Below are 15419 nucleotides of genomic sequence, written 5' to 3'. Positions count from 1 at the left end.
AACAGTTGCAAACATGATAAAGATGAAGGGTGTGAGCGCAAGAGGATATTCTTGGCTCCTCCTCACAAAAGTCTGATAAGAGATTTTACCTTATTATTATTATTAATTGACAACCTCTGACAACACAAACATTTAAAAGAAAATGGTCTTGTTTAGTGAACAACAAAAACTAGAACACACCCCAATTATTTAAATATTGTTGGTGAATTGATCACACACCCCAATTCTCCAACAGCCACCACACCAACCAAAAAAGCAAAATCACAAGAAAAGATGAAATGGGGAAGTGATGTTTTTATTTTGGGGTGAGTGTGTGTATGTGTGTGGCTGCGTTGGGATGCATTTTATGGTGCTAAAGTCAAAAGCTTTGAGGCCAATGGGCTCATCTGTCACCACTACACAAAAAATATCCAACGAGAAAGAATTCTCCAATCTTTGATAGATGACATTTAGCAGTCGTCATCATGACAAAGCACAAAGAAAGTTTGTGTGTGTGAGTATGGTACATAATAGGAATGAACCATCTAATTTCTTGAGCACCCTAATATGGCAGTGCTTTTTCAGGACTCATCCAAATCCACTAAAAGCCAAAGTCACAACATTCGCTGAAAGAGAACCGACACATGTCCTAGAATTTTGAATGTTAACTTATTCTAAACAAGTGGTTGAAGAAAAACATATTATATATATATATATATATATATATATATGTAATATAATATGCTAGATACAAGTTAGGGTACAGGAGTTTATAGAAAAAAATTATCAGCAGTAAAAAATTCAAACCATAAACAACCAAGTTTAAATCCTCTGTTCTGTTCTTATGTCCTTCTACCCTTACTCTATCTCTTCCCAAGTTTCTCTTTTTATGAGGTTTTACCAGGCAATGAATAAAGGGTATCTCTAAAAACCGATCTTGAAGAATAGTCATTACCAAAAGATAAAACACTCTCATGCAATGAAAAGAAGAAAAAAAAAAGGTCATTAATTTACCCCTTGAACTCTCTTACTTACTTCCTAGATCTCCAAGCTGATATTGAAAACATTGGTCGATCCTGCCAGCAAATTAATACACAGCCATTTTCATCTCTCATTCTGTATCCTTCAGAGCCATAGCTCTGGACGAACCTCCTTGCTTGCAACATACCATAGTAGCTCAGAGGCACATTACCGAACCCAGCTTGGTCAAATCTCTGGAACCACTTTTCAAGCTTTTCGTGTCTCTCCTTTCGATCAGGCCCTTCACATGCAATGATGTTCTTTATTTCCTCCCCGAAAATCATCTTCTCCACCCTTAATCTCTCCAATGACGTTCTTGAGACTGTTGATTCCAAACAGTCAAACAATGCTGCATAAGAATATAGTGCTTCAAGTAGCCTATCCATCAGAGTTGGACCATTGTGGTTACAGTCTTGCTCTGTCACAGCCATGACCTTTGGTGATAAACCCCATAAGGCATTGAGAAAGCTCTCCATGTTCATTGAATTGGAAGTGGTAAAAGATGCTGGTGATGACGAAGTTGAGTCAGGGCTTGGAGAGTACCCATTGATCATGTCTTTCTCAAGCATATCACCCAATGTGGTTTGGCTCAGTGGCAGGACTCTTTGCAGGTGAATTCCGTTTGAGCCTTTTAACAGACGAGGAGATTTTCTCCGCAAGGCTTCATCATCAAAGGCCAAAAGGGAATGTAATTGGAGTATGGAACTTATTGCTAGTGCCTCACCAGTTTTCACTCGAAGTTTGTCAAAATCAAGAGTTTCTAGTTTGCTGACTACAGGGTTGAATTGGAATGGTATATCCAACTTTTCTGCCTCTTCAGTTAGTCTATGAGCTACCTGATCCAGAATCTCCTTTTTCTGATGAATCCCAGTGATTCTCAAATGAGGAGGGCCTTCGGGACGAGCACTCAAAACTTGGAGGAGGGCAATCCACTGAGTAGCTTCAGCAGCATTGAGATCAATTATGTGAATCACTTTCTCCCCTTCCATTGCCTCAACGATGGCCTGATTTGTGAGAACATATGCCACCTTCAAGAAAGGGAAAAGCTCAAAGAAGAGCTTCTGAACAAGAATTTCTTCCGATAGCATAGTCACTCTGGTTGAGTTGAGGGCTCTGTGGATCCCAGGCCATGTTTTCAGAATCCGATCTGCAAGTGATTCCATAAAATACGCAGCTATACGCTGCATAGTATCCCCATCAGGGGAAGCAAGCAGTGAAATCTGCTCGAGTGTGGCGTTTGCATTTTCAAGATTACCAGCAGCTACGTGATTTGCACAAGTGAGCAGCAAATGGATCAAGTACAAACCTCTTTCCTCTGATTTCATTTCTCTAAGCAAGATATTGTTGGGAGAACCTAAGCTAGGTGAAAGTGACATCATGGAGAAGAGCTGCAAGCGTGAAGAACTTACAAAAGACGACCCTTCTTCTAGCCACACGAATCCCATGTAACAATAACAACAACAATCTTAGGAATTTGCAAACAGTGAAGAGAAGCAGAATGCAGTGACAAAATAACTATCAGACAAGAAAACACTCTTCAAAATTTCGATTCATTCAGATACAAAATCACGGGTTTTACAATACAACACATGAGCCAAATACGCAGAAGCTAATAATGAATGAAGACAGAATAAGAAAGGCAGAACAAATTCAAAACAAAGTAGGAAAAGCAAAAAAAAAAAAAAAACCATTTGTGCATAAGAATCTGCGCAGCCCAAGTTCAAACTTCGATCACAAGCTTAACAACCCTCAAGCTTTATTTTCAGTTTTATAAACTCAAAAACCAAAAGGTTCAAGACTTTTACACCAATTCAGCAAAAGCACGGAGAAAAACATGGAAGCAGTTACAAGAAAAAGAGAGAACCTACCGAAACGAGGTCACCAACAGAGGAACGCATTGCAGTGAGAGAACGCTTATCCCTTGGAGGGTTTTGAAATTGAAGAAGAATCCAGACGAAACCCCCAGAAAAATCCAAAACTTGCCTCTCGGAACACTGAAAAAACCAGAACCATAATGGGTTGGTTGTTCTGCTTTCTTTGGGAGTGAGTTTCAATGTTTGGACCCTTCTTCTGGTTTCAGCTACTTGTTCATGACTACGTTGTCGACAATGCGTGAAGGGTCCCTTTTGTCTTTATTGTTTTGTTGTCCTTCACACCTCAGTGCTGTGTGGAATTTCTGACTCTTGGAAATTTCTCTATCTTCCTGTAAAGGCTAAACATACAGTTACATTTCATTTTTCCACTTCTTTTTAGTTTCATTTTAATGTCAGTGTTCTTAGTTTACTAAACATTTCACTTCACACTAATTTTAAATTAATTATTCTAAACATTAACAAAATTACCACATCTTATCTATAATTACCCCAACAATATGTAGATTCTTTTATTCTATTATATGCATAAAACTTTTTTTGTTTTATTTTTATAGATAAAAGTAGGGACAGAATAAGTGATTACTAAGACCAACCTTCTCCGATTTTGAATCAAAGGTTTATTTCATCATATCCAATAATCTTATGTAATTTCAAAGTTTAGGAATTGAGATTAATAATAATTAAAAAAATTTATTACTTCAAAATATTGAATAATAAAACTATCACATGTTTTTAAATTCTAAAATGGATTACACTTTTGAATAAGATAATTAATTTTAACAATGTTGTATTTATCAGAAATTTAATTTAAGCTGAGAGTTTATAAAATTAAATTTCTTGCTTTGATTTTATTCTCGTGCACAAAGTATCATAAGAAAAAGAGATTTTGGATTTTATTTGCCGTTGTTTTTTTCTAATTCCAATAGACATGTCATTTTTTTTTTCAGAAAAGAACATTATTTATCATCTATTTTATTTTCATTGTGCATAGTATGTTATTCCTCTAGGATTCAACATGGAGAGACTCAACCTAAAGAAAAAAAATATTAAAAATTCAAGGCAGTTTCATCTTAATTAAAAATGAACAACATGGAAAATATATGAACAAAAAATACATAAAATTTTATATAATTTTATTCATAACTCATTAATTTGACACCAGTTAGAAATTCATAATAAGAAACCTCTTAACTTTTAAACCGAAACTATAAAAATAATAAAATTGTACGAAACATCTCATCTTTAAAAATAAATAAAATCATGAGATTAATCCAAAACATTAGTAATAACTAATTTCATTAGAAAATGTTGAGTAAGATAAAAGTTACAGTAAGATAAAAGAATGCGGTGGTTTTTGTCTGTGAGAAAAAGTTGTAGTTTAATGTGGTTGTGTTTGTGTTGAAGCTTAGGTGGGTAGGGAATGAAAGAGTTATAATATTCCGAAATGGTACGTAAAAACAAACATGCCTTGACAAAGACAAACAACGTTACCCCTCGGTTTTGGTCGTGAGTGGGATGAGTGTGCTGAGAGAGTGAGAGTTCCTAACATACTTCCAAACCAAACTTTTGTTTTATTTTCAAAAGCAATGACTATACAATTGGATTATCTTCTCCTATTACGACAAACACACAACCACCTTCTACAAAACTCCAAAACCAGATTCAACTTTTATCTCTATTTCTCTATTCTTTTTCGGAATTTCTAATTTGCCAAAACTCACATACTATCTCATCAGATCTTCTATGCCCTTTTCGTTTTTTTCTCCTTTCTTTTATTTACTGCTTTATTCTTCATTTCGGTCTTTTATACTGAAATTGATTGTTGGTATTTCTTACGAGATTCCATTTTTAAATTCAGATGTTAACTTTTCTATGCAAACCAACAAGAAATAATGTTGCGTGTGAAAGTTAACTTTAGGATTTTGGAGTGTTGTTTGATTGATTTTGGTGTATTTTTCAAGAAAATATAGAGTGTGTTCAGTAAATAAAGAGGAAAAAAAAAATCAAATGTATGAGTGAGAAAATAAAAAAGTGATAAATAAAAACTGTTTAATCGAAGATAAATTCAAAAACAAAAAGGAAGTTAATTTTTTTAAGATGATTTAATTTTAAAAATTAATATTTTTTTCTTAATTTATTATATTTTATCATGATTGTCATCACCAACATTATGTATCAGTGTTGTTATCGCTAATTAATTAAAAACGTAATTTTCTTATACATATGTTTATATCCAAAGTATCATATCCAAAATAAGCACATAGGTAAGAAGAAGAATAACTCTTACATTACTTCTAATTATTGAGAGTATAGTTTACATATATAATAAAAAAAAAGTGTATGTTGGAGTAAGAATAATTCTCACAATACATGTGAATAATAAACTAGTAGTTTTGCATGAAAGTTAAATTTTTATTTTATTGTCAAATACTTATTTAAAATAATCAAATAAAATGTTAATATCAAAAAATAAATTAGAGTAATAAAAAATAATAGGATGTGAATATCAATAAATAAATTACAATATATTTTTCTTCTATAAACATAAGAAAATTATAATCAAGCAGAAATATAAAGATAATTAAATTAAAATTAAAAAAACAATCTAATAAATCTCAATATAAATAATCTGATAAAAAAAACTCTTTAAATTAATGTAACTATCAATAACTCAAGACAAACAAGCCTTAAAAAAAATCCAATTGGTTATAAATAAAACCAACAAAAACCCATAATAACCAAACATACACCACTCTTTTGTTTGTAGGTCCCAACATTTTTTTTATACTTTTCTACATTTTTATTATTCTAAACAATCAATCTGGTTTTATTTTTACCTTCTCTTAACCTCGTCCTATATTTACTCCATACTATTTCTTAAAAAGAATATGAAACCAATCATTTACTTAAAATAAATGTTTTTTCTTAAATTAATAGTATTGGTTTAATGGAAAAAAGGATAACAATCAATGTGCACCAATAATTAATATTATACGAGTATGTGTGTCCAAAACAAATGAGTTTAAATTATAGTAATAGTACATTTATTTATATTGTATTTACCATTGAAAATATAAAAAATTAAATGATAGAAATTTTAAAATGCATGGACATATATGGTTGTGAAAACATACAAAAGAAAAGTTATTCACATTTTCCAACAAATCTTTGTGGAAGGCACAGACATTAATTGTGGTTTAATTAATTAATTATTATTTCTATTTTTAACTGATTAATTTAATTTTTTTTATAAATCTTTATTATTTTAACAAAATAACAAAATATTTATATAATTCAGAGAAAGTTATTAAACAAATTATACTATAAATTTTGAGATCTTACCATTCACATATACTTTCATTTATTCGAAACTGCAATTAATTTTATTTGTGTTAATTTGAATATATGTAATAATTTATAGATTAAATGTAGACATAGTCGTAGAGAGACAGAAAAAAATCAATTGATGTGTGACTGTTACTCAAATTATGAGCTTATCCCACTGCAATTATTGCAATATTTCATACATCAATTTGTGAGAATAGTCTATCTCTGGAGGCAAAAAGCAAAATTAGAATAGTCAATACATTACATTCTATCAATTTTTATAAAGAGACAAAAGAAAGGTATGCAATCCTCTATTAATGACCTGATATAGTAGTACATGTACATGTGCCAAAATCACACAAACATTCAAGAATGAAAATGATACAAGATACCAAACACACCAGGTTGTTTTTAAGGTTGAATTAATTTATATTTATTATTGTATTATTAGTACGCATATGTAATTATATAACGTAACCTACTATGCTTCCAATAGAGTAAAATAACGAGAAGTGGCTTAAAAAAATAATAATAAATAAAAACAATAAAAAGTATTAGAAGGGACAATTAAAAAAGACCCAACTTCCCCACCATCATAAAGGAAAAGACAAAAGATGAAACAGGGAAAAACAACTCCTTAACGTGTAAAAAGGGACGTGGAAATAAATGTTGAATTTCTTACAATATTTTTAGTATTTTATTAATAGTGTTAAAATTAGACTACTAAAATGCATTAATTACTACTGATAAGCTGATTTAAAAAACAGAAAATAAAAAATCCAGCAACATTTTTAATTTGTTACAAGTAATGCTAGTCAAATATAAGAAAATAATAGTTGTTTTTAATATTAAAAAAAAAACTAACAGAGTGAAAGAATAATACAATAAACGATTCAGAAACTTGTACTTTGAAAATTAGAAACATAGAATTTGAAAATAAACAGGGTACTTTCCCTTATCTGCAAATCAATATTTTTGCTTGAGCATTTAAACAATGATGGCACGAATATCAATGAAAAGCAACAAAAGAGTTTGGCAGATAGGCATTGAAAGCAGCTCCAGGTCCCAAACAGGCAGAATAACGACAGTGTCGCGATGCTGCTCCAACAAGAATTGCAAAATTTGGCAACGACAAAACCTTGGGGTTAGGAGTATTTTGTCAGAAGCAAGACTAGGCCATTCTCTTCCGTAGATAACTACGAGCCTAAGATACCTAACATCAAATGACACGTGGCATAAAAAAAATCTATAGCAAGAGAAGAGACAATTATACAAGCCAAAACTATTCTATCCCAAACGCAAGGTGATGACAATTTTAGTATCTAGTGGAACAAATGGTACGATAATAAATTAAAATCCATTAAGGAGGATCATGCTTACTGAACTGATGCTGATAAGTGCTTTGAGATTTCATCAACCGCGTCACGGATGATTCACATTTCTCAATGCATGTTCAGCAAAAGGAGCAATGAAGTTCATTTCAATCTCTCAAATGCCCATAGGCATTTTGATGTATCTCAAACGTACGTACAGGCTGCAAGACGACAGACTTTAAACCTAAATGATGAACCAGCTGTTGGCGTCAGATGTTGTTCACCATAATGTTCATTTGTATGGTCTGAAAGGCTAAAATCGCGCCCACCATATAGACAGACCCTTTGGTTGCTCTTCACTGTACTCTCGATTCCAATAAAAACTTTGTCCAGGTCATTGGAATCTCAAAACAAATCAAACTAATTCATGCCAGAACGAGGTTGAAGGTTATTCTCAAATCCACCAGGGACAAACACGGGAAGCTGATTTGAAAGAGAGTCCCTTTTATATCTTGGCTCTAGGGGCAAGTTCGCCGATATGTTATCTTGCGCCTCCCCTGATGCCAAACGTCTTTCATTTTTCAAACCATCTTTAATAGGGGCACTCAAAAATGGACCTCCATAAAAGATAGAATCTCCTGTATACATCAGATTCTGTCTATGCTGCCCTGGAGACTTGGGTGCAGATGATGACAACTCCTGCTGCTGCGGAATCACTGGTTTTTTCCCAAAACTGCTTGTTTCAGCATTTACATTTTGCAATTCTACACGCATTGATGACCTATTTCGGGCTTCTGACGGCAATAAAGGGACTGAAACGTATCTGCCAGCTTCTTGATCCCAAACAACTGATGACCGTTTCACATCTCTTAGAATAGAAGTGTTAGAAGCAGAAAGCAACAATGGATCATGGCCAATTCCTTTTGGCATTGCTGTCCTCCCATCAAATCCAAGAGATGGATTAGATATTGGGTTCCTGAAGTTTGACAATGTTGCTTTAGAAGTTAAAGGACGTTCAGGCACCACCAAACCAGGGATTGAGGCACCTGACCTGAAGCCACCCAAACTGTGACCCTGTGGAAGAGGGCTGAGTGTAACTGCCTCATGAACATGGCTAGGACTGCTGAAGCTACTCATACTTTGAGTTCCAGTCTCATACTCATCGCGACTTCCTTGACTAGGAGCAATAGAATTTTGGACCGGAGACAATCTTAACTCGTGTTTAATTTCCTTGTTAGTTCCAGTCTCAGTGCTCAAACTACTTCTGATGCTCATGTTGCCACTAGAACTCAATTCTGCATCTGGTAGGCGGTGGCTGTCTACAGGTCGCAAAACTGAAGAAGATGCCCTGGCTTTCGCAGCTGCTCTCACAGCCTCTTGTGAATCCAACTTAGCAAGCTTCCAAGCACTAATACGAACAGGTCTTTTTGGCATCTTTTGCCCTCTTTCTGCAATACCCGCTGCATCTGGATCAACAGTAGACGGTAGCATTCCAGGCTCCAAGTGAGGCACAACTTCATCCTAAAGCCCATGTTAGGCAGGCCCCATAAAACAACTCATAAATACTTTTTAAGAACAAAAACATTTCACTTTGTCAAGAAAATAAAAAGGGAAAAGTGTAATAGCATGTAATTTACATAAGAAAACTACATGAAAAGTTCGTTAAGTAAAACAGGTATAAAATAAATATAGAAATGAAAATCACTAATTTGGTATACCGATTAGAATTTACATAGTAAGTCACTAATACAGGGACCGGCACAACAGTGCCATATAAATTCGGCCAAGGTTGCAGCCAAAGCCATTATACATAGTTCATTCCCCCTACCTCCAAAGAATATTTTTTTTGTTCTGCCTTTCGCTCTTTCATCCATTTCTTTTATCTAAAGGTCCTAAACTACTTAAGACTTTAAAACAGCTTCCCATTTTCTCATATAATTACAAAAATCCTGCTCTCACTGTTTCTTATATAAATATTGGTTAACAGGAAATAAAATAAAAATAAGATGTCAATTTTTGTAATTATTTGTGAAAATATAAAAAATAAAAAATCGAAAACATTTTTCAAACCCCTAATTTTCTTGTCACTTGACCTCTTTCCGTGGATTAGAAAGCTACGGCTTCAGTAAAATTCAAGTTATTCAAATTTTAAATGTTAACCTATGTAGCATTTGAATGATAAGACGCTAATTTTCCTAGAGGTGATTCATATTAGAACAGATGAAAAAGATATATTCCAAAAGTCAGGACAGAAGTGCCCAGTGTCACAATTCAAAGCTTCTTTTAGAGGATTTTTCAAATAAATAAGAACAGCTTCTGACTCTGACTGTTGCCCAAGAGTCTTTCAATATAGTTTCCCAACTAAAAATTAGAACTGTCAAAATGAGTTACAACCCGCGGGTCAACCTGGCCCACCATGGGTTTGAGCTGGGTTGGGTTTGAAAAAATTGTATTTTTTTTTATGCGGATCAGATTTCAACCCAGCTCATTTAAACACGGCTCATGCGAGTTGAACCCGTGGTGGGCCGGGTTGGCCCACCAACCCACCTACCTAATTTTATTTTATTAAAATTTAATTTTAATTTTATAAAAAAATATTTATTATTTTGTTTTTGCTTGAAAAAATTATTTAAGTTCCTTATTTTCAAAATTAACTAAACACTCATGTTGGGAGTGAAATTTGTTTAGATTTAAATTATAGAAAGTTTGTAATTTTTTTTATTTAAAAAAAAATTGTAATTAAGTGAGCCAGTGAGCCAACCAACCCGTGGTGGGTCAGGCCGGGTGACCCATTTTGACAGCTCTACTAAAAATCATCAAACCGCAAGCCAACAGTGCCATCATTGGGTAATCAATATACAGATGAAAGCAAAAATTAACCATAGTACCTGATAATCAACAAATACCCTGGGAGGGGTGCACCAAGCTCCTTTATATTGCAAACCAAGAGAACTTCCTCCACTCAATCCAGTCGTGGCTGAGCCTGTTGGAGAGTAAAGTATATTTGGCAATTCATCTTCCACAGATGCCCCTGCAGGTGCTTCACTCATGGCTCTCATTGCTACAACATATTCATAAGTAGTAATGCCCTGATCCAACAAGAAGAAAGGAGTTAAGATGAGAGTCCACTCTTGTGTGTGAAAAAGCTAAAATAATGGTCAAGAACTAAAACATGATTTTTATAGTGCTCTGAAAATCTCAGGGTGGAAGCAAAACATCCCAAACATAATTCACAAAAATTCTTAAGTAACTAACATTGATAAATTATTTTCCAGTTCATAAAAATGCTCTTCTAATCCTAAGTGCATTTTCTGAAACTCAACGATGCATATCTTAAGTTTCATTGCACAGAGTTCCCTTGATCAAATTAGATTAGCCAGGCAGCATAGAACCATGCACAAAAGCATGGGGTTGGGAAAGAAAAAAGAACAGAAAAACAACCTCAGATTCTCAGCTACTGAATCACTGACCTTCCTGATTAGTATCATGTGGAAAAAGAAAAGCTCACCCAAAGGCACACAAGCCAAGATAGAAACTACAGTACATACGACCTACACATTGAAACAAGAAATATATCAAACTTCTAAATATGATTAATAATAATCAATTGTCATATGCCAGATTTAATATAAAACAAACAAAAGAGATACCACAACGGCAGCAAATGGGGGCCGAGAGAATCCATTTCCAAGTCTATCAATGATTTCAGATTCCATTCCTCTCTTATTGACAAAGAAACGGACAAAAACCGCAACACCCACTCCAGCTTCAATGGCTAGCTGAAATGCAAAGAATAACATACAGAAGGCATTATTGAAAACCAAAACAAATTATAGCCTTTAAATGATAAATTATTCACAAGGACCAATATACATACCCAAGCAAGACTAAAAGCCATGAGAGCAATAAAAGAACTGTAATTTTTGTGACCCACACAATTGTTAAGCCACTGCAGCAATGCAATGAACCAAGTGAAACTTTAAGTTAAACAAAAATTATGAAAAAGTTATTCTAATAGTGAATACAAGTCCAAAATGTATACTTCACTTGGCACACCAAATCATACCCGACAATGGTGATCGAAGCCATCAACACATTTATCACAACTTCTACAATGTTTGCTGAACTTGCGCACCTGCAAAACAGGACACACAAGGCACAAAATACACTACGGTGAGATGCAGAAGTCCAGTCCAAGGTTTAAAGCTACTTCTCTAAAATGCCTCAATTGACAGCTGCATGCAACTAGAGATGTTTATAAGGTTAGACTAACTTTATTCCCAAAATTCAAGTAGCAGAAGCTTCCAGGAAAGGGGCAGGAATGTCAAAAATAGATTAACCCGGAAGGAAAACAAAGGGGCTGATAATTCTCTTGTATCCCTACTACTTATGTTTCCAGGAAACTCGAAGTTCAAGTTAAATTAGGATCAAACATAAAAAGGATTGAACAAATTAATTTAAAGAGATTATTAATTGAAAAGAAGAGAAGAAAAAATATAAGAATTAAATGTCCTTAAATAGGAGAAAAACGAAAGAATAAACAAAATAAATGAATTCATAAATAAAAGTCATAACTCTCCCAAAAGAAGCAAAACAATTCCAGAAAACCTAGCTTCTTTCTCAAAGAATGATATGAACATAAATACACTTTTCCACAATTTATACCAACAAATCATGACATTTCTCAAAGAAAACAAAAATGTACTTAAACTCGTTCTCAATGACTCATGATTTGTTATTGTACTGGTGACTTTAGTATTTGCAATTAATATTGACCCAGGTATAAAATAAAAATATAAAAGATATCACTTACAGCCAAACTAAATAGGAATAGGAAGAACAAAAATTGAAATATTAACGCAATGTTTCAAAGAGTAGCAAATCACAATGCAGTACCTCAGCATTGCACAAAGTGCAGAACAGTGCATCCTCACCACCACCCTGCTCCTCAGTCGATGCTTCTTGTTTTCGGCAATCTTCATGTGAAAATAGTATGCAGAAAATTCCTCCAACTACATTACATGAGCTTTGGTTATTCTGTTTCCTTGAACTGTCTGCCCTGTCCATATCTTCCACCGAGCTTTTCTTGCTCATATTTGTCATAGACCTTTTGGAAGATGATGGAGAATATTGTTCTCTGGCAGCAATGCGTTCATGTTCCGAAATGTGATGTTTTCCTGACAATTCATGAACAGAATTGAAATTATTTCCCACTCTGGGGTCAAACTTAGACATAATGCCCGGATCAGCAGGGTTGATTGCAGTGCATCTGACGTAAAGAATGAACACAATGAGTGCCTGCAACACCAAAAGAATGAGACAACATAAGCTGTGTTTCTTGTGGGTAAGTAATAGTGTACATAAAAGAGGTGGAATGACAAAAAGGTGATTTACATACCACAGGAGAGTAAACACCAATGAAAATGTATTCCCATATACGACCTCCAATGAAGGGAGCAAGAAAAGCATAGAAAGCAATCACCAACAAGCAAAATACAGTGATCGCAACAACCTATTAGTGAAAGAAGCAATAATTAGAAAATAAGTTGGCATGCCTGCAAACTGATAAAAAACAACACAGTGTATCATAAGGGCTAAACATCATATAAATCAACAAAAATATGAGAAACTAGTATTTGGATATATTTAAGTGATGTAAGGATCAAATTTAATGACAATATCACAGGATATATTTGAGATTGTTATAAAAGAGAAAAGCCGCCATCGGTTATTCTATTGAAAAGTACCTACCAAGTTCAAAGGCAAGTTTATTGTATTTTTGTTTTCATCTATACTCTATGGTAAAGTTTAGTGAAAATTGGATTTTAAAAGAACAAAATAGAAACAAAAATGTGGAAAGAGTATAAATGAGAATTGTGTTGTCACAGAAAAAAGCTAGAATCCAAAATAGTTGTATGTAGCATCTATTGAAGAAAATATGGCAAAAAACATTTAAGGCGATTCGAATACACACAAAAAAGACCATTAGAAGAAGCACCAGCTAAAAGAGTAGATTACATGATTTTTGGTTCTGCAAAAAAACAGGGAGATCAAGAAGGATATTGAGAGATGTTGTTGAGACAAACCCCACTATAAATAATATCTCTTAAACCTGGTCTTTCATAAAGCTGAATGACATTGAATGATCCATGTAACCAACCACACCTAATGGGATAAGGTTTTGAACAACACTCTTCACCCATAAATTCCAGTCTGTGATGCTTTAAATTAAAATTATTGAATCCTCTTGTTTGACAACCCAATACATCTGCTGTTGCTTAATGTTTTATAACTTTGGACATGGAAAGAGTATATGGTAGGCAGGTACATATCAGAGGTTGAGCTCCACAGTCTATATTTCATTCGGCCGTTAACCCATGGAAAAATTAAGCAAGACATGATTAATTTGCCCGGGAAAGGGTCTTCCCTCCAACAAACAAAGTCTGGATTGTTTTAATTCCAAACGACCCCTTTCCTTTTTAGTTTCCAAAACTGGCGGAAATAAATTTATTCAAACAAAGAATTTCACTATTTCCTTTTTCTTTTTTCAAAAACAGTCTTTCAACCATTAGTACGAAACGGGGACTTCTAGAATATAATCAAACACACATTACTCTACAATATAAAGTAGACATTTCCGAGCCAGTAGCCTTGCCGTTAACCAAGAGCCTATACATAATTTAAAAAAAAAAAGACAAACAAATCACGCGATTACAAGAATTGAGCAATTAAAGCCACATGATATACGATTCCTCATGAAGCTAATCATGAATTACTGATTCCAGCAAACCCTAACAAAAAAAAACATAGAATCGGAAGAAGAAGAAGAAAAGATATACCTGAAAAGTGTGAGCAGGTAATTGCCAGCCATGTTTTCTCACCATTTCTGTTCACAGTTGAATTGGGATTTGACTCTCTTTCTTTTCCAAGTCTTTACCCTAAACCTTTAACTAGCAAGCAAGCACTGACTTGCCACTTCCAGCTGCAGAGTAGGAATAGGAACAGAATAAAATAAATTAAATAAATCTTAAATAATATACCTAATCCTAATATACAAGAAAAGGTTCTTACTTCTTGCACACACTTTTTTTTTCTTTCTTATTTTTCTGATTTCTTCTTACATTCCTTCTTCTCTTTGTATAGACAGAGCATTAATTATCAAAGATTCCACTTCTTAACTAATTGTTTAAAGTCATTTATCTCATTAATTAAAAAAAAAATTAAAGTCAAACTTTCCACTATATTATATAGATAACTTAGATCAAATTTTAAAAGTTTTGACATTTAAAAAATCAATATCTTTCTTATATAATTTTAGTTAATAATAATAGTGAAATACAATTACACTGTGTGTGTTTTTTATAATAATAAAAAAGCATAAGCAATTAAATAATTATTGAAATAAAAAAGCATAAGCAATTAAATAATTATTGAAATAAAAAATATTATTGAATTTATATTGTAGTTATAAAAATATACATTCAATTAGATTTTATATTATTTAATACTGCTGGGTTGAATTACATTTAAAAAAAATATTTAAATTAAATAATATTTTCATATAGATTTTTATATTTATATGATGTGAAATTAATTTTAACAAAATTTAAAATAAATAATCATAATCTTATAAAATTACAATACATTAGTAAATTGACAAAATAATTGCATAAAATCATTTTTAATTTAATATTTATTAAAATGATATATATATATATATATATATATATATATATATATAATGGAAATGTTTTAATATATTATACTTATATTCTTTTATTAAAGGCATCTTTTAGAATTTTCACAATATTTTATTAGTTAAATTAAAATAAAAAGTTAGTAAATGACAATTGTCATTTCAATTTCTATGTTGATAAAGTTAGAAAGTAAATTAAGGAATTTAGTT

The 15419-nt window shown here is 32.9% G+C and overlaps 2 protein-coding genes across 6 annotated transcripts; both read right to left on the bottom strand.

Moving 5' to 3' along the window:
• Nucleotides 1-748: 748 nt before the first annotated feature.
• On the bottom strand, nt 749-3169 carry LOC108340829 (scarecrow-like protein 3). Of its 4 annotated transcripts, none has more exons than XM_017578428.2 (2): nt 2868-3169; nt 749-2425 (listed from the first exon to the last, which is right to left on the bottom strand). In XM_017578428.2, the coding sequence occupies exon 2, from the start codon at nt 2376-2378 to the stop codon at nt 1011-1013; it is 1368 nt and encodes a 455-aa protein (XP_017433917.1). In that variant the 5' UTR covers nt 2379-2425; nt 2868-3169; the 3' UTR covers nt 749-1010. The 4 variants fall into 4 exon arrangements, with proteins under 4 accessions (XP_017433917.1, XP_017433919.1, XP_017433918.1 ...); XM_017578430.2 differs by having other exon boundaries at nt 749-2422; XM_017578429.2 differs by lacking the exon at nt 2868-3169 and adding an exon at nt 2688-2837.
• Nucleotides 3170-7523: 4354 nt separating this feature from the next.
• On the bottom strand, nt 7524-14622 carry LOC108340514 (probable protein S-acyltransferase 19). 2 transcript variants are annotated; one of them, XM_017577964.2, is made up of 10 exons: nt 14585-14622; nt 14353-14495; nt 12912-13025; nt 12410-12811; nt 11580-11648; nt 11391-11462; nt 11164-11292; nt 10984-11064; nt 10402-10602; nt 7524-9034 (listed from the first exon to the last, which is right to left on the bottom strand). In XM_017577964.2, the coding sequence occupies exons 2-10, from the start codon at nt 14395-14397 to the stop codon at nt 7934-7936; spliced, it is 2214 nt and encodes a 737-aa protein (XP_017433453.1). In that variant the 5' UTR covers nt 14398-14495; nt 14585-14622; the 3' UTR covers nt 7524-7933. The 2 variants fall into 2 exon arrangements, with proteins under 2 accessions (XP_017433453.1, XP_052733618.1); XM_052877658.1 differs by lacking the exon at nt 11391-11462 and having other exon boundaries at nt 14585-14602.
• Nucleotides 14623-15419: the final 797 nt, after the last annotated feature.

Source organism: Vigna angularis, chromosome 5, assembly GCF_016808095.1.
Source record: "Vigna angularis cultivar LongXiaoDou No.4 chromosome 5, ASM1680809v1, whole genome shotgun sequence".
Lineage (NCBI taxonomy): Eukaryota > Viridiplantae > Streptophyta > Magnoliopsida > Fabales > Fabaceae > Vigna > Vigna angularis.
Note: the sequence above shows the minus strand (reverse complement) of the source record. Positions and strands in the feature narration are given on the sequence as shown.